The sequence below is a fragment of the Pagrus pagrus genome (genome assembly GCF_965226575.1).
Source record: "Pagrus pagrus genome assembly, chromosome: 6".
Classification (NCBI taxonomy): domain Eukaryota; kingdom Metazoa; phylum Chordata; class Actinopteri; order Spariformes; family Sparidae; genus Pagrus; species Pagrus pagrus.
The window spans coordinates 10,110,340-10,128,908 of NC_140190.1; the positions used below are offsets into that span (position 1 = coordinate 10,110,340).

The window sequence follows — 18,569 nt, forward strand, 5'->3', positions numbered from 1 at the left end:
TCTGAGAGAGAAAGAGAGAGGCTGGATATAAACAGCAGCCAGGCTTTCAGGCAGCGACAGCCAGACACTCCGAGCAGCCATCTCGCCTCTCTCACAGCTCCTCAGACCCATGCAGGATGCCCGGAGAGCGCCGGGGAGTCCTGGTCCAGCTCTGCCCGAGTTCATGACGCTCTGGGCGGCCTCGTCATGCGTCTCTTGCCCGAGCCCAGCGCCCAGTCCCTTCGGCTCCTCTTCCTCTTTATCTTCGTGATGGGGGTGACCCCTTCCCCGGCTCTCACAGCCGGCTGCCCAGACAGATGCGTGTGCGACGACCAGCTGGTGGTCCAGTGCGCCGGGCAGGACCTCACCTTGTTCCCCAATGACCTGCCCCTGGCCACCCGGCAGCTCATCATCTCCAACAACCGCATCGGGGACCTCCCGGCGCTGCAGCTCAACTACCTGTCCGATCTGGTCTATCTGGACTGCAGCAACAACTCTCTGACCGAGATCTCCGAGTCCACCTTCGGGAATTTGCGTAAACTCGCCTACCTGGACTTGTCGTTCAACACCCTGCTGCAGATCGAGGACCGGACTTTCGGGCCCCTGGCGTCTCTGGTGATGCTCCGACTGACGGATAACCCGAGTCTGGGGGAGATCCACCCGGACGCCTTCTCGGAGAACATGGCTCTGCAGGTGCTGGATGTGAGCCGGAACAACCTGACGGCCCTGAACATCAGCAGCCTGATCGCCTTGCCCGCTCTGCGGTCTCTGGGGCTCAGCGGGAACCCCTGGAGCTGCGACTGTGACACGGAGGACCTCTGCCTCTGGGTGCAGATAGAGGGCTTCAAGTTCCAAGGTGAGGATGGATGGAGTTGTAGTTTTTTTTACACACATTTAGATTGATCTAAACTGTCAAAATGACCATTAATAACTTATTCTGGCAGCTCACGATGATCATCTTAAAGGATCTCATCCTGCAGCCTGCTGCTCAGATGGAGGCAGTCAGACCTCTTGCAGGTGGTCTCTTGTTTGTTTGGCTCTTGGATCCTCTTGCTGGCCACTATTTCTGGCAAGTAAACAAACGAAAAACCATAAGCCAAAGACGCTCCAAGGGCTTATCATCTGTTATTGTCACATCAGCTCATTTGGATAATTTGATTGCGGGCGCTCGGTCAATTCAGTCCCTGATGGTGGGCGACTTATTGCTCTATTCTTCTCCCTTTATTTTGTGGAAATGGACACACACACACACACACACACACACACACACACACACACACTTTAGCGTGCACTCCCATAGATGCAGGCTCTCCCTCTTTCCCAACACACACACAGACACACTCCAGAGCTAATGGTTTGACCTCGGAGTCAGAGCAATCCTCTCTGCAACACAATCCCCTCAAACCGCCCTTCACGTCTCAATAATGTCTCAGGTTTACTCCAACAAATCAGGAGATTTGTAAGAAAAGCTGCGGCCGCCTTTAGCTGTCCGCTCAGAGGGGCCCCCGAGAAATCACCAACATTGGCCCCTGGTGACCTTCCCGGTGAGGGCGAGGCTCAGATGATGGTCTCAGTGTTAATTGAGCTCAGCTGTAAGCAGGTGAACCTGGTTAGGCCCGGTAACAATGCGGCCTCGCCTCATAATAGCTGTCAGTGTGCGTCCCATTGATCCCGCTGCATTGTCTCTGTGGCTCCTGAAGGCAGAGATAATGATGAGAGGATGATTGTGTCCTTTTGTACCTGCACGCACACACATGCACGCACACACGCACACACACAGCTTGCACCTGTGTGTGCTGGCGCTCCCACCGTCGTATGCTTGGGCCCTTCAGTCCAGATGGTTAATGATGGTGCTCGAAAAAGCTGGACTCCTATGCTCCCATTAAGGCCAGCGTGTACGTGTGTGGTGAGCGTGTGTGTGTGTGCGAGTGACTCACCCCACTTAAGTGTGTGAGTCAGTGTGTGATCTGGAGGTTATGGGAGACCCTAAGGCCACCGTCTGTGGGAAACAGGAATGAGATTAAGGGAGAAGGAGCTTGAGAGGAAGGCCACTTGAAGACAGCAGCTCCCCAGAGTTGTTATCCACAGACTGAAGTACACTTCAAAACACACACACGCACACACACACACACATTTTTTGGGCCCGGTTCGTGCAAAAACACATTTCTGCAAAAAAAAAATCAGAACAAACACTCCAAGAGAAGGGCTTTCGAGTCGAAAGTGACACAACACAACACACCCACAGCCGGGCTTGTGGTGTTTTCAACACGCACACACACACACTTGTCCTGCCTCAAATCACAACTAATAACCATGAAATTAAACACATTACACTCCTCTTTAAAAAGTTATAAATGTGACCAAACTGCCGAACAACACACATAAACACACTCTGACTCCCAGACTGATGCATCTTGTGCTGATACGGCACCCGTAAACAACCACAGTTACCAGTTTAACAGAGCGAATGGGGTCAAGTGAGCATTTGTGTGCGTGAGAGCCTGTAGGGTGTGTGTGTGTGCGTGTGTGTGCTGCTCATGAATGCCCTCGGATGTGACTGCAGGGCTGTGAGTCTAATGTACAGAGATTCCAGCTGTCGCGACCTCTCAGCGTGAGCACGAATCAGGTGCACACGAGTCGAGCGTGTGCGTCTGAGACCTCGATGTCGTCTACTGTGTCGATTATTGGTCGAGAAACCTTGTGTCTGTGCCTGATTGTCACTTTCTGTCTCAGTCTTCAAGTCTTTTGTGCTTGCGCTTGCTCGTGTTTAAGGGAGTCACGCAGTCTGTCTCTGTGTCACTGAGAAAGGTTGACGCGACTCCGGCAGCCACCAAAGTCGGAGCGAGGCTTCAGAAAGCCGGAAAGGTTGGCGAGTGCATTTAAGTCGTGCCTGTTCGTGAGAAATAAAGACAACAAGAGGGGAGAGAGCGAGACAGGGAAGACAAAAGGGTCGACATGTTTATTCAGCAATTGCGAGAAAGAAAGAGAGGGAAGGTATTCTGAATGATACTCAGTTGGTTGTGTTTGAGTCGGTGTGTTTGGACTGGCTCTGCTGTGTGCAACATCCCCTGACGCACAGGTGAATAACAAAGTAATGTAAAGAGTTATTCTAGTGAGACAACTGATGTTACACAGGAACTTTAAAAGATCAGTAATGACTCTCATTGTATAACAGAGCCGTGAAAAGAGACAGATGATTAATGGAAAGAGAAATAAATCAATATTACCTTAACTTAAAATGAACTACGATTGATGTTTTTCCACCTGACTCTGAATTCTGCAGCTCCCCTCAGTTTTTTCATCATCGTTTAGCCGTCTGGTCCAAAACTTTGCCGTTTTTTCACTCTCACCGCTCTCATCATGTTGTTTTTAACCGCAGCAGGCAGCTGTTTTCAGCAAACAAGCTCTAAAAACACACAACCTGCTCGGCACTCAACAGCAGACGGACATAATTAGACACTAGCTGGCGACCAAAGTGGTGAAAAAATGCAACAGCTGGAGAGCTCGATATGTCCTTCAGACGTTTGTAAAGACCAAAATCTATGCTATACATCAGTATCAACCATTAATATCAACTTTCTGAGGCCATAATTTGTCAAACGTGAAAATTTAGCCTGTTGTCAGTCCTGCGTCAGGTGAGGGGAAAGTTATTACAGCTACATTTCTTATTACCGAGCTTTTATTTATGTTGAAACTCCCCATATGTTTCAAAGACACAGTGCACACTACACTTTACCGGCAGTGGGAAGGTGATTATAGGTTAATTAAGGTGACAGTTAAAACACGAGACCACACAGCTTGGTATTACCTGCTGACAGCCTGTTTTAACGATGCAATAAAGTGCAACTGCTAAATACTCATTAACGGCCAACGTATTAGCTTAATTCTCAAGTAAAACCTATTCAATCTGCATTTATTTTACTCTGTAACAGGTACTTTGCCGTAATTCCCTGCAATTCTTCTACTACAACTGTCATCATGTTGAGTTCACTGACTTTTGTTATTTCTCAGCAGTTTCTTCATTTTACTACGTAAAGTTAAATGTTACCAAAGTTTTTTTTAACTCATCTCCCTCTTGAGTGCCTCAGACTTCGACAGTTCTGTAGTTTATTATTAATAACTTAACTGAGGTGAGAGTCCGAGCTAATGCGCGAACAACAAACCCTGTCGGGGTCAAACAAAAAGGACTTGTGATTCATATAATGACTGCAAATAAAGTCAGATCATATGACTTGTATGTCTTTTAACAGCTTTTGTAAACTGCCTCCAAACAGTGTATACGTGAGGTCGCTCAATTAATCGGTTATTGAAAAATCGCGGAAAAACCAAGCCAAACTTTAGGTCAGGTGTTTAAACTTTAAACACCTGAAAAACCGGCGCTGATGGGACACTTTACAGACTGTAGTCATTGGCTGAACTCGGCTCCAGCGGTGGCCAATGGCTGCACAGCCTCAACCAATCACGCGGAGACGTGCACAACTCTTGTCGAGGCTCCGTAGATGAAGATAATTTATGTCTAATGAAAGGTAACTCCATATAATACAGCCTTTTTTTTGTAAATGATGAGCATGAGAAGGTTTGGAAGCATTAGACTGATGATAACACGGCTTTTTCCTGAAACTATCATATCAGCCTTTAAAAGTCTGCTATTGGCCAACCTCAGCTGTGTTCTGATCGCCGTAAATATTTGTAAATATTTCCATGATCTTGACATGTGAGATAATTTAGCCTCTTAGCACCGCACATTTCTGTTATGTCTTCTCATGTGTCTTTGAACAGTCACTTTTGGCATTCAGCCTTCTATGACCTTGGCTTGTTTATTGCCGTGATGTTAATTTGATGTTAAAGTCCCTTCCCATGAGGTTCTTACCTCTTCCGTGTACCCAACATCTGTATGTGACTCTGACTTTCCCGTCATGAACCTCTAAACGTTCTTCATCATCAATTCTAAACCCACCTTTCCTCTCTTGTCATAATGAAATTTCAGCTTGTTGAACGACCTGCTGTACTCACCGTAGGTCGCTTTTGACAAGTGCCTCGGCCGAATACACGCAGCGTACTGTAAGTGGCTTGTCCTGGGCTGGCAGAGTTGGTGGTGTTATGGCTCCAGTGTTTGGGAACGTAATTCTGGCTGCTCGTCGGTGCCCTGGACGGCTCGCAGACCCGAGGCAAAGAGCCAAGGCTGAGGGCCACGCGAGGGGCAAGAGTTAAATATTCATAATAAGAGATAGAGAAACAGAGCTCGGTGGGGTCAGAGAGAGGAAGAATGAAAGAAAGAAAGAAAAAAAGAAGTCAGGTTTTTTTGCGGCAATCGAATTTAGATTTATCTTTAATGAAAGTGAATCTTAGATTACTCGAGAGATGAGAGGAGACCCCGAGTGAAATAGCGTGACCGTGGAGTCGAGGACAAAAAAGATGAGATAAGACGGGAGAGGGCTGAAAAAAAAAATGGGCAAACAGATTAAGATGGACCTCGCAACGGAGAGATTGAGAGAAAAGGGGAAAAAAAACAAGCCGACGGTGAAGGAGCTACCAATCGTCTGCGGCCCAGATCTGTCACTCAAATCCATTAAAACATTCATTATGACAAGGAGGCATCGATTCAATTTAATACAGGTAGACGCTAAATTATTTATCAGCTGGAACGATTCCTCAGACCCATCTGGTGCGGAGAAGCATATCGAATTCAACTGGCCTACTTGTGTAGTGTAGCCTGTATGTATTTTTATGTCTGTGTATTTGGCGGTGTGAGCTTGAAAACCAAGATTGATGTGATGCCTGTGTGGGTGTGTTTCTGATGCCATCACCTGAGGCACAGAGGGGAGGTGTAGCTCAGGTGTGTGCGAGCGAGCGCGTGCGTGCGTGTCCGAAACCAATATAATCGAGCCAAGAGAATAAAATTGGAAAGGAGAGAGAGGGGAGAGTGCGAAGATGACGGAGCAGAACGGAGAGAAGTGGAAGGACGTGGAAGAAGGAAATGGAGTGATAAAGGCTGAAGGGGAGACACGGAGGGAGAATAAACGCTAACGTGCCAGAGTGGGAATGAAAAGTGGGAGGTGGAAAAGGCTGATAAGAAGAGCGATAGAGGGAGGAGGAGGAGAGAGAGAGCTGTTGCTATCTGACCTTCACTCTCTCTGCCAGAGGAAGAAGGGATCATATGAAGAAATGATGGAAAAGAGGATGGTGGTAATCTGACTAATGCCGCTTTTGAGAGGAGAGGAGTGAGAAGGCGTGTGTTATTCAGCCATAGTGGATGTGATGGAGGAAAGGTCAGCTATTCTTAGTCGTAGCCAACCCCGGTATGATGCATTAAGTTGGCTAAACGGCGAAATACTTGAGCTTCACGTTGAGAGGAAGGGCCCAAAAAGTCTTACTTCTTACGCCACGGGCTTCTAGTGAGAGGTTGTCTTTGACATTTTTGGTTGAAGAGTGCAAACTTGAGAATTACTGTACAGCCATTGTTTGAAACATTTCAGTTTGATATCTATGTTTTTGTAGACAAAGACACTTTTCAGACACAGCTGTAACAGCTGATCAGAAGGGGAGCCAAAGCTCAAACACCTGAGGCTATGATCGCATCAATAATTAACAAGACGAGTCAAACAATATGTCAAAATCCACAAAATACAAATGAAAACAGAAATAAAAGATGTACAAACTGTCTTATAATAGATTAGATCGATGTTGCACAATAAGTGTCTTTTGATCATCAAGAGAAGCTCAAATAAGATCAATTCATACCTTCTATCCCTGAAGAAAATTCCTTTGATTGAAATCCTTTTCAATCAAACTTTAAAGCGCTACATCAGAACAACACAAGGTGCTGTTATAATACTGAGAGACCGGAGTTTACGATTCTGGAAAGGTATCAGTAACAGTAGAAGTAACAAAGTGATCCATCGAGAATGTGAAGACCACCGCTGGTCTTTAAAGGATAAGTTCACCCAAAAAAAATGAAAATTCATGTCATTATCTGCTAGCCCTCATATTGATGGAAAGCTGGGTCAGGTTTCGTTGTCCTCAAAACATTTCTGGAGCTTCAGAGCAAAACAGCGTTGCAGCATTCTCCTAAACGACTGAAGTAGATGGAGACTTATTTAAAAATGTCAAAACAAGCAACAAAAAAAGTCTCTAAAAGTCTCCAAAATCCCAGAGAGCTCAAATTGATTTGATAAAGATGTTATTTACACCTGAATTTTCATTTTTTCGGTGAATTTGTCCTTTAGGGTGAACGAGACTTGCATTTTATGTTTTCTACAGAGAATCATGTTACACCCTCGCAATGAGCCCACGAGAGTTCACAAGACGGATATAGAAGTATAAGAGTATATTTGCTTGGCCTACACAGTACCTTTGTGCGATATGTTGTGTCGAAACAGTCCAGACAACAATGCGTTGTTCTGGTGGAGGTGTCTGTGTTGGTACCCCTGCTGCATCAGTACACTGGCACCATTCAAATAAACGAGAGCACTGTGTTTTTTCCTGCAGGGCTTAAGATGGTCCTAACGCTTGAAACCTCGACTTTCCAGGCATCTTCTGACCTGTAAAACACCAAACCTGTGCTCGCCAGTGCTCTAGGACACAATTGCTAGTCAGAGGTCAGAGGTCAAGGTCAGCTACAGAGTTCCTGCACTGGAGCTGGCAGCGATAAAGATGTCTGATCTCCTCATATGCCTGTGTTTGTAACAGCAATATGTAAACATGCTGTAACAGTAGGCTTCGGTTAATCCCCTGTGCGTGAGGAGATGAGGGCACGCTTGCGTTTCACCTCCCCCTCTATATGAGACCACAACCATACTGATTACCATATGCATTGGCATAATTAATCTTCTTATAAATAGCTCTGTTCCGAGTTCACAGGACAGGCTCTGTGCCTCGCAGGTTAATACCCAGCAGCTCTGATCATCAGGACGTGTGTGATGTGAGCACAGCATCATTTAACTTTTTTTTTTACAACAGTGTTTTGCATTCACAGTGGCGTCCGAGAAGCCTGAAAAGATGATTATTATTCCGCTGCTCATTGCTCTTTTATGTGTCGAGCGGCAGAGAGAGAGAGGAGGCAAGGAGTCGCAGGAAAACAGAGCGAAGTTCATGAAGGAGTCAGCCGTGTTTTTCAGCCGCGTCTCGTCCCGACAGTAGCCCCTCCTCCGGGGAGGTGATAAGCCCTGCTCTCTGTCAGTGTGTCAGTGCCGAGCTTGGAAAGCATCCAGCTGATGATTTGACATGGAGACTGTATCGCACCGCTGCGGTGGCAACTCACACCGACACACACACACACGCTTGTCCTCGCTTATGCATTCTCTTTTAAATAAAATAGAAAAACATTAAGGTCCACACGCACATTTCCTGGAAAGCTCTGCTTGTGTTTGATATGAGCGTGCTTATATCTTTATATTCCCCTGTAACAAAGTAAACTGTGTATGTTGTGATTACTGCTGTTTATTTCCTTCAGTACTATTTTCGTCCTTATAACCTCCGGCCTGTGGTGTGTCACAGAGCTGCAGGGCTTTGCATCCGGTCAGAAGCATGCTCCACGACACGGCCCGCGCATAGTGTCACACTGATACCACCGACGACAAACCTGCTTATATTACCATAACACACTGACATCATGCCATGCATGCACAGCAGAAACGCGATGGATCTTAACACGGTGAGGACAGGCAGGTGACCGCCGGCCTCCGCTTCCTGTCCTGCTGCTGTAGGACAAAGCAGGGACCAAACGACACTGACATCTTGTCAAGCCACAGAATGAAAGTAAGCGCAGGCCAAGAGGACGAACTTGTTGCCAAAGATTAATGTTCAGATCAGACTGCCTCATCATAAGAGGGCAGAGTGGAGGGCCACGCTGCATCCATCTTATGCTGCAGGAGGAATATGCAGTAGAAACTGCAGTGCAGCATGCATGCAACAAAGTGTGAACACTGCGAGGCTGCAGCCACTGTAGCGAAACTGCTGCTGAATTAGAGTGCACATTCAAGCTACACCGCAGGAGCAAAGAGGACGTCTCAACCTATCAGTCTGTCTTACTCAAATGCATTCACACACACACTCTAACCTGAAATGTCCTGCGGTTTCAGTTCCTGAGATGCTCGACCTTCTCTTAAGTGCTATCTCAAGAATGAAATTATGAGGGATGCACTTGAAGGCAGTTTTAGGAGTGTTTTAATTCTCTGTGGGTATAATGAAAAGGATGAGTGCCAAGGCAAGTAAGCATAAAGGTCAATTTAAGCTCAAGTTGGCAGGTGCGGGCCAAGACTCTGTCCAAACTCTCGATTAAAAAGTTTTTTAAAAACATTTATAAAGATAGATTTTCAAAATTGCCGGCTTTTAAAATCAGAAAGCATCTTTGAATAAGTGCCTCACGAGCAGCCGCACATAAAACTGGACCCGGTCAGTTACACAAGTTCTTCTAAAGGTCCAGTATGTAAGATTTAGAGAGAATACTTGAACATGTTTTTATTGGTGTATAAACACATGAAACTAAGAATTGTGCTTTGGTGACCTTAAAATGAGCCTTTCATACCTACAGAGGGAGCGTGTCCTCTTCCACGGCGTCCATCATAATACAGTGCATGCCCATGTTTCTACGGTAGCCCAGAACGGACAAACCAACACTGACTCTAGAGAGGGACAGTTTTTTCAGGTTTTAAGTAGAGAGGCACCAATTTTTTAAAAGGTCTAACACTTAATTGTATGTTTATAATAAAACACAGACTATTTAATGGCTAATAAAAAATAAGCCCTGTTCAGACCAAAGACGAGACGAGTTGAAACTTGCAGCTACTTGCGACGTGCCGGTCTGCAACGTTCTGAAAACCAGCCAGTTCGCACCAACCCGACAAGACGAGACGTATCATTTCAATTGCGAGGACTCTCCCGTTTTTAACCTCCGGCTTTTCAGGCTTTCTTTTTATAGCTGGGTATGATTTGTAGCGCCTTAAAATATGAATGAGCACAATGATAGCGAGTTACTTGCTACAGCTGCAGGTGTAGTGGAGATGAAATGGCGAGAGAAAAAAGGCATGTGCGTTCCGAAATGAAAGTGTTGGAGGGAAAGGCTGGTGGAGAAAGGTGTGGTTGAGTGAGAGAGAGAGAGCGATGCCGAGTGGCTGTAAGTGCGAACGGAGCAGAGAAAAAGCCTGGAGGGCGCTGATTAGGCTCGCGACACCACCATAAGCAGAGAGTACTGGGACTCTTATTGTGAAAGGTAAAAATGGAAGGAATCTGTATTTGAATAAAAAGTTTGCTGCTCTGGTTCAAATCAGATCCTGAACCTCATAAAAGACGGATCACAACACATGCTGTCACCGTCTCGTCAACTGGAGTGACGTTCGCTCCGTGTCTGTCTGGAAACAAAGAGGCAGCGGAGAGGAGAAAGGTTTTAGAAGGCGCACCTCTCTCGAGCACACATATTTTTGGTAAATAACTTTAACTCCCGATTCCGGGCCCTGGCTGATCGATCGGTGCATCTCTAGTTTTCTTTGATTGAAATCTGCAACCTCTCCGCTGGATGCCACTAAATCCTACGCACTGGACCTTTATTTCACACCGAGTTATGAACTGCAGATGGTTTTTATTCCTTAAATATCACACCTTGAACATCACAATGCAGGGGTATTATCATCCTTCAATAAAAGCGCAAAGGCATACATTATTAAACCCGGGACAAAAAATGTCAAGGGCATTCTGCCAGAGTGATGTCTGAGTGGTCTCCTCGCCTAAGTGATGGGATGAGGTGGAAAACAGTGAGTGACGAAGAAACAGACGGTGAAGTGAGACCGAGCAGAGAGTGAATCATCCCGACTGCCACCTTCTCCTGTGTGCTTCAGCAACACTCAAATTTTTTTATTCTTATCTCTGATTATAGAAGGCCGTCACGAATCCTCTCGAAAGTGCAGCCACAAATGTTCGGTGGCTGAGGAAAAACATATTTGCAGTGTGAAATTCAGAGCACTTTTTTTCTCCCCTGGGGCGAAGAAACCTTTAAGTGCTCCTGGTGTATTATCTGCCAATACTTAGTTTGGATCTGACATACAGGTCACACTAAACCTGGTACAACCTGAGCCTAAATCAGTCCGGTTACAGTCTGTATGTTTGGCGGCTATGTAGTTGCATTAAAGAGAGAGTACATAGGAAGTAAAACAGACCTTTACTCGGTTCAACCCACTCAGCGGTTCAACAGCTACAGACTTTCTTGGTTTGGTACGACCAGACGCATATATTACCTGGGCTTTAATAACTTTCAGGACTTCTTCCACACCTGCCAGGTTGAGTGTTGTTTCAGAGAGCTGTCCTGGCTTTCACCCCACGTTTTTCTTTGAGAGGAGACCAGAGAAGTCTGAATTGTTGCCAGTCGAAGGGAAAGAGTGACAGAGGTAGGACAGATGAGACCCAAATATCCTGAGGGGACCTGTGAGCTGCTGTGTTTGTACAGTCACTGATTGTACCGCACTGTTCCAGCATCCAGCCATGAACGTTGTACTGTCGGAGGTAATAGACAGCAGCATCAATGCTCACACACACGCACATACACGAGAAAAAATCCTCACACCTGGCTTGAGGCAAGCTTGGCAAGGTAATGAGACTGAGCAGATCAGCTAGCCAGCCCACAGATGGTGACAGAGTGACGGCCATGTGAACTGATGGGCCTCACAGACAAGGGAATAAAATGAGGAAAATAAATATATATATAGCGAGTGAGAGGCATAAGGAGGTTCATTGCTGTTCATTTTCCAACATAAATAAAGCAATACAAGATAACCACATACAGTAATTAATTGAAGAACAGATATCAGGGCAATACATGAGTAAAAGAAGCTGATAGAAATGAAGAAGACAAGCTAAAAAACACAGAAAGTCTCCAGGTTATTAAAAGAGGACCCAAATGCAGAACGCCGAGGCAGGCAGGTTGAAAGATGTGAGCTTTAATGACAGCCGATGTCCAAAATACAATTCTCAGAGTAGTCAAGAGAAAAAACTAAACCAAATACAAACCAAAAACAAAACTAAGTAGGTTACAAACCAGTAGGTAAAACACGACAGGACTGGGGAACAAACTAATCGTGTTCAAATGGTGTTGGAACAATCAGTAAAAATGTATTTCCAACAGGGATGATAAACGTGAACGCCCCCTCAAGATGTTGTATGACGCTGAAACATGGCGGATGAAAGTAAACGCTGGGTTGGTGGTAACCTGCATATTTGTGTAATATATTTCATGGCTTACATGATCCGTTTCTTTTGCTCTTCCTTGTCACTCAAAGCCCAGAAAAGGCTGCCAATGTGTTGTTTAAACGCTCTGAGCGATAAAATGTAAATCATCGTCCACGTTGCTCCCACAACACACCAAAAAAACGAGAGAGATCGACTGAGGAGCACATGAAATGCAGCGTAACCAACGAAGAGTGAGGGGAAAGCACAGGCCTAAAATACACAGGAACGATTCACTAATGGGACACAGGTGAGCAGGAAAAGGTGCAGGAAAGCAGACAAAGACAGGAAGGGGAAAGTAAAACATGCCGTATGAGGATATATTCTACAAAATGAAACAGGAAACATTTCAAGTGGAAACCAAAACCACAACAAAAAAGTCTGATTAAAAACAACACAAAGAGCTCAATTTTACAACAAAGAGTAGGAATATTTCCTTCCTGGAACATTTCCTTCCTTTTGAAGTTAGACCAGATGTCCCTTGTTAGATCCAAAACAGGGCCATATCATATCCATCATTATTTTTAACCACTCAGCAAAACAAGTCTCTGTCTTAATCTCCCAGTGGTGGAGAACAATCCTTTCAGCGCCAATAAAGCCAGCTAATGCAAGTCCAAACTCTCACTTGTGATACAGAGAGACCTGTGTGCTAATAAACACAGCTGGAGAGTGATTCATGCAGCCGCTCTCCGACACTTTTGAATACCGAAACAGAGGAATAAAAGAGCATTTTCCACATTAAATGGAGGAAAAGTAGCAGCTTCGTTTTTACTATCATCCCTGAGTTTCATATTTGCAGCTTTACTGCTGTAAAACGGCACCTGTGTAAGATATGTGCTCTCCTGCGCACAATCCAGCCTCGGATAGAGTCGTATTTTATTCCACTTTTGTGCTGAAAGGCAGAAAGAGAAAGTGAGGGGAGACGAGGAGAGGGAGGATGTAAAATGACAGTTTGGGGAAGCCTTCCTCCGGCTGACGGACAGTTAAAACTAGGGTAAGTTAGTGTGTCTGCTGCGTGTGTTACATGCATCTCCTGGTTCATCCTCGGGTTACTGAATAACTGAAGGGTAATCCAAGCTCATCGCTAATCACCATAATGACTTGCACAATGTCCCCTGCTGATTCAATAACCTGTGACCTCACCTGTTATTTCTGCCTGATGAACAGATGCTTACACAAACAGCCCTCTGATCCACTCAGTGTGCACAATAACCCTGACCTGTTGTAACTTCTCAGGACATTCGTATGCACACCAACAGCCTCGACCCATTGACAACAGCATCAGCATGGCGTCTCTCCTCAAGCCAGAGACAAAGCCCCCCGGTGAGGCGATCGTTAGGTATTGATCGAGAAGCTTATCAAACCCCTGCAGATATTTCTTCCTGCGCAGGCTTGTAAAAACCCTTTCAAAGCACCAGGTTTGGTTGAATAAGTCTTTTTTTTTTTTTTTTTTTTACTTTTTCAGACACAGAGTACAGTCAGGGTAATCTAATCACCAGACTAATCTTTTCTCGGGGTCAGCGCAGGGTTACATCTGATATAAGGAGAATAAAGCACTTAAGAATTTATGAAGAGGGGTTTAAACGTTCTGTATACGACATTCGCCGTGACTAGATGTCGCACTGGATCACTCGCATCTCAGAGGTCGTCGAATGCTGTGTGACCTAAATCCATGTAAAGTTATTATTATCATTAGCTTGCTAGTCATCTTGCAAAGAACAGAGAAGCTCAGTTTACAACACACAGAGTGACTGTGACTTCATTTTCTGCTCAGGATGCCATTAAACCATGGTAGTTTTACATATAGTACATACTTGCTCGCTGCTATATTATTCTTCCAAATCTCATATAGTGAAATTTCAACGAAAACATAATGCATTTTCGCCAACAGAAGCTCCTCTCTCCCACAGAAAACACTGCTCCTGAAACGCCTCGTCTGTAGTCCGGCCTTTAATTCTGTGAATTTGTGACATCACGTTACGTCGCCATGTCATACACTTGCACAATTAATGCCTAGAGGCTAGTTTGACACATACAAATTGATTTAGCACAGCTGCTCTGTTGTTGTTAGCGATGCTGGTTCAGGCGTGTGTAAGCTGACCAATCAGAGTAGACTGGGTGTTCATGGGTGAGGGGGCCCTTAAAGTGACAGGACGTTTCAGGCAGAGGGGGAATACAGTACTGCAGCACAGTTCTAGCAGTAACGCAAAATAAAACCATGAACCTGAAAATGAGCATGATATGAGCATAATGCATTATGGGTACCATATGGACAGAGACAAAACTGAGTCCTTGGTTTCATAAGACATCATTTCCCTACTTCTTGCTCCAGCTTTTACCCTCAAACTGCGAAGCCCTGGCGAGCAGTCGAAGAAGAAATATAGATCATATCCGACTATTCTCGCCATCCTTCCCCCATCGCTCATCTCCATGTTCAGACCTTTGGCTTTATTGGTCGATGAGTACAGTTTAATTAACATTGTTAACAGCAATAATCCATCAGCGGGCAGGACTGCAGCCAGATACAGTTCCTTCTCCTTCCCCTCATCTCCTGAGGTCAGACTCACTGCATCTGTCACTTCCTGTGAGTGCATGTGGATGCAGACATTTCCAAATTGTTCCTCCTGTTGTTTGCCTTTCTTCCTGTCTTTTCTCTCTTTTATGTACTATCCCGTTTCTCTCTTTCTTATTCTTATTCCGATCTCGTCTCGTCTCATTGTTCCCAGCTTGAAAAAAAACAACTTCTCTTCGTCTTTTTTGGGGGTTCAATTAAGCATGCAGGGAGGGGTGGGAGCGAAGGAGCATGGGAATTAGCGGCGCTCGTAACGAGAGATGAAGCGATAGGAAGCAGCGCAGGCTGTATCCTGCTCCCCTCTTACAGATCACATCATTAGATACAGAGCAAGCCTCTCTTCTTCTTCTGCATTCACACTAATTAATATACGTAGAGGTACTGTATATGCTAATGCTGCAAAGTCACTGTAGCGGAAGGAAAACACGCAGCATGGCATGAAAAGCACTGCTGAAGACGCTGAATCCCGACCAGCTCCTGCAGCTGCCTCTGACCTCTGACCTCTATGTGGCGGAGCATCAAACGCCATAAATAAACATTTTACAGTACTCAAAAATGCGCTGCTTGTGCCAGCGTTTCTGCCTCTCTGTGTGGTCTGAAGTCACCCCAGCTGATTATCATATTCCTCATTATGAGCGGCAGATGTTTTGTCAGGGAAAACACTCATCTCCTTATCTCTGCGCGGCTGCAGAGCGATTTGTTAGTGTATAATGATGTGTGCGCGAGAGGGTGGACGGGTGGATGTGTCAGAGGCTTGCAGTCACCTCTCTGTGCATGTGTGCGAGCATGTGTGTGAGCGTGTGTGTGTGTAGCATTATAATGTTGCCATGTCCTAGACACCGAAGACCTACATTACTCAGAGGAGGAGTGTTGAGTGCTTTAGTGTCTCTCGGGATCATTTATCACAAAGGTTATCACTGCATTGTTAGTGGCTGTTTGTGTGTGTGTGTGTGTGTGTGTGTGTGTGTGTGTGTGTGTGTGTGTGTGTGTGTCCTGGCTTTTGTTGTACACCTTCACTCTGGAGTAATTAAGTTTTCCCCCCTTTTCTCTCTCCTGGTACCCTTCATCTTTCACCATATACACTGACGATTCTCTCTTCTTTCCTTCCTCCAGACGAGGGCCAGACAGTTTGCCACAGTCCCCCAGAGCTGGCGGGCCAGCGGTTGGCGGAGGTCGGCATGCAGCTGCGGGCAGACTGCCACCAAGGCCTGGGCTACTGGGACTACCTCTTCTTCATCGCCATCGGCTTCGTCATCTTCTCGGCCGGCACGGTGTCGGCCTGGGTGATGGGCGTGCTCATGGTGCTGTACGAGCGCTACAGCAAAAGGAAGAGCGAGGAGCTGGACAGCGACGACGAGGACGATAGGGGAGGGATGGGCGGAGGAGGTGGAGGAGGAGGAGGAGGGGGAGGAGGAGGGAACCAGGGGAACGGGGATCTGAGCAAGCCCGGCATGCAGGTGTGACAGACTGGGATGAAATGAGAGCAGGAGGAACCAGGAGTGATGAGAGGACTCTGAGACCAAAGGCTCTGCAACGAACCAAGATCTGACTGTCTCTCTTTGTTACAGATTTAGATATCGCTCTTGCTCTTCACCATATTGGACAGAAAGTGTGTGTGTGCGTGTGTGTGTGTGTGTGTGTGTGTGTGTGTGTGTGTGTGTGTGTGTGTGTGAGAGAGAGAGAGAGAGAGAGAGAAAGAGAGACAGACAGAGACAGCAATAAGGATGACTATGCCTTCACTTCAGGAGTACAGAATGACCTCTGAGATTATTGAGAGCAATAACCCCCATACACACAACTACACACACACACACACACACACACACACATAACAATACACACAGCTCATCTCAGCGCAGATACTCTACAGAGCTGCTGGTTTCTCTGAGTGGGCGGATGCACCTGCATACTACGTGAAGCGCTCTCGAGTATTCTGCAAATGATGATTTTAACAAGATGTGTTATGTGAGCAACACACACACGCACACACACTACATTAATACACATAAGAAGGTAACAGGGGTCACAAAGAGAGTGATGCCTTATCTCTGCTACAATAAAAAGGGAAAACTAGTACATTTCAGTATTAAGATGTGATTTTCCTGAATGCCTTAAGGCAACTCACTTGAAATAGTGAACAGTCACTGTTGTCTCCTATAGACAGAATCTGTCCAGAAACAGTTTGGGATACAATCAAATCATTTGAATGTAAAAAACTGAGAATGAACTACGTCTACAACTCACAAAGATACAGACTGGAGACTTGGCTCTGCTGACGGTGAGCTGCTGGTGAGTTTTGAAGTTTAAAGGTTCCCTGTGGAGTTTTCGATCACTAGAGGCACTGTGGAGCAATGTTTTGATAAGCGGGTGGCCATTTGCATGAGCACACTGGTAACATGATCCATATACCTGGTGACGGTTACATGCTATTGTTTGGAGATGGAGGTAACTTAGCAAGAAACATAGTTAGCGAACACGGGCGTAACAAGCAAGCAAATGCATTAATGCAATAAATTCTGAATGTAAACATGATGGTCTTTGTTGACAAGAAAACTCGACAGGGTCCCTTTAAAGAGCAACTTAACACCTTGCTGAAAATGTAGTTTTTGCTGATATCCAGTGTTTTTTTTACCAGTGTACTCTCATGTGTGTCAGTACATCATGACATCACTGTTTTGTGCTGTCTGACCACGCCCGTTAGTCAAGTTTCATCCAAATGTCGCACAAATTTCAACTTAATTTTCCCCGAAAAATCAAGAAAGCGCTAATTAAAGCTGCTGTAAGTGATTTTTAAAAAGAAATTAAGTCTCCTCGTTCTGCTCATGCAGTAAAAGAGAAAAGACATTTTCAAGTAGCCTTGCCCACTTTATCCAATCGGGACAGAGAACTCCAGAAAGAGGCGGTCCTGTCTGCTCATGAACGCCAAGAGAGCGGGATCCTCCTGTCCTCTCCACGTTCATCTGGTGATGCAGAGAGGAGGGAGTGGATTGCTAAGGTGGCTAAAATGATGCTGAGTGAAGAGGGTGACTAATTAAAAGAGAGCCATACAGCAGTGAAAAACTGTGTTGAAAGCGTGACAGAGATATGACATTTGTGTTAGTTTGGTGTATTAATATGAGGAAGGTCACAGTCTCCTCATCGCTCCACACAGATCTGATGTTTTTCATCTGCCACAAGTTTTCGTCTCTCCAGTGCAACAGAGGCTCCAGTGGATATTTAAGTCAAATGCTTCATGTACTTTATGATTTATTCGCTAAGTTTTCATTGCGCTCTGTTGCATTTTGTTTTCATCAATACAGCAACTTTTCCGCCTTAGGCAAGAGGAAACAAATTTCAATATTTTTCAGCCAGATTTTCTTTTGTGCAAACTAGAAAATGCACTTTTAAAACAGGTGGATGGAAACACGCAAACTGATGTGGTCAGAGGTGAAACGCTGCTTTTCAGCCTGGTGTTAACTCACTTTTTGAGCAGTACAGCAGAAGACGTCTACTTGTAGCGACACTATGTGACTGTATCACATCTTGTGTGTACTGTACGTGTGTTTATCTTCATGTTTCTGTGTGTATATGCTTTCCTGTGCAGTCTCCAAACCCTCCGTGGGTGTAGAAGTGGGGCAGGTTCATTGTGGCTGCACATGAAGACAGCAGTCAGTCGTACAGCTAGCGATGACTCTACACTTTGTGACTGGAAGCCTCGCTTGGTTGCCCTCGTGTTGCAGTCTATAGATCAGCTGTGCGTGTGCGTGTGCCTCTGGAGTAGTAGTAGTGGTAGTAGTAGTGTGCCTGGTCATGTATGCGTGACTGT

The 18,569-nt window shown here is 45.5% G+C and overlaps 1 protein-coding gene across 1 annotated transcript; it reads left to right on the forward strand.

The window, feature by feature from the left end:
• On the forward strand, nt 1–17,143 carry lrrc52 (leucine rich repeat containing 52). The gene is made up of 2 exons (XM_084355303.1): nt 1–835; nt 15,878–17,143. The coding sequence occupies exons 1-2, from the start codon at nt 187–189 to the stop codon at nt 16,225–16,227; spliced, it is 999 nt and encodes a 332-aa protein (XP_084211429.1). The 5' UTR covers nt 1–186; the 3' UTR covers nt 16,228–17,143.
• The last annotated feature ends 1,426 nt before the right edge of the window (nt 17,144–18,569 follow it).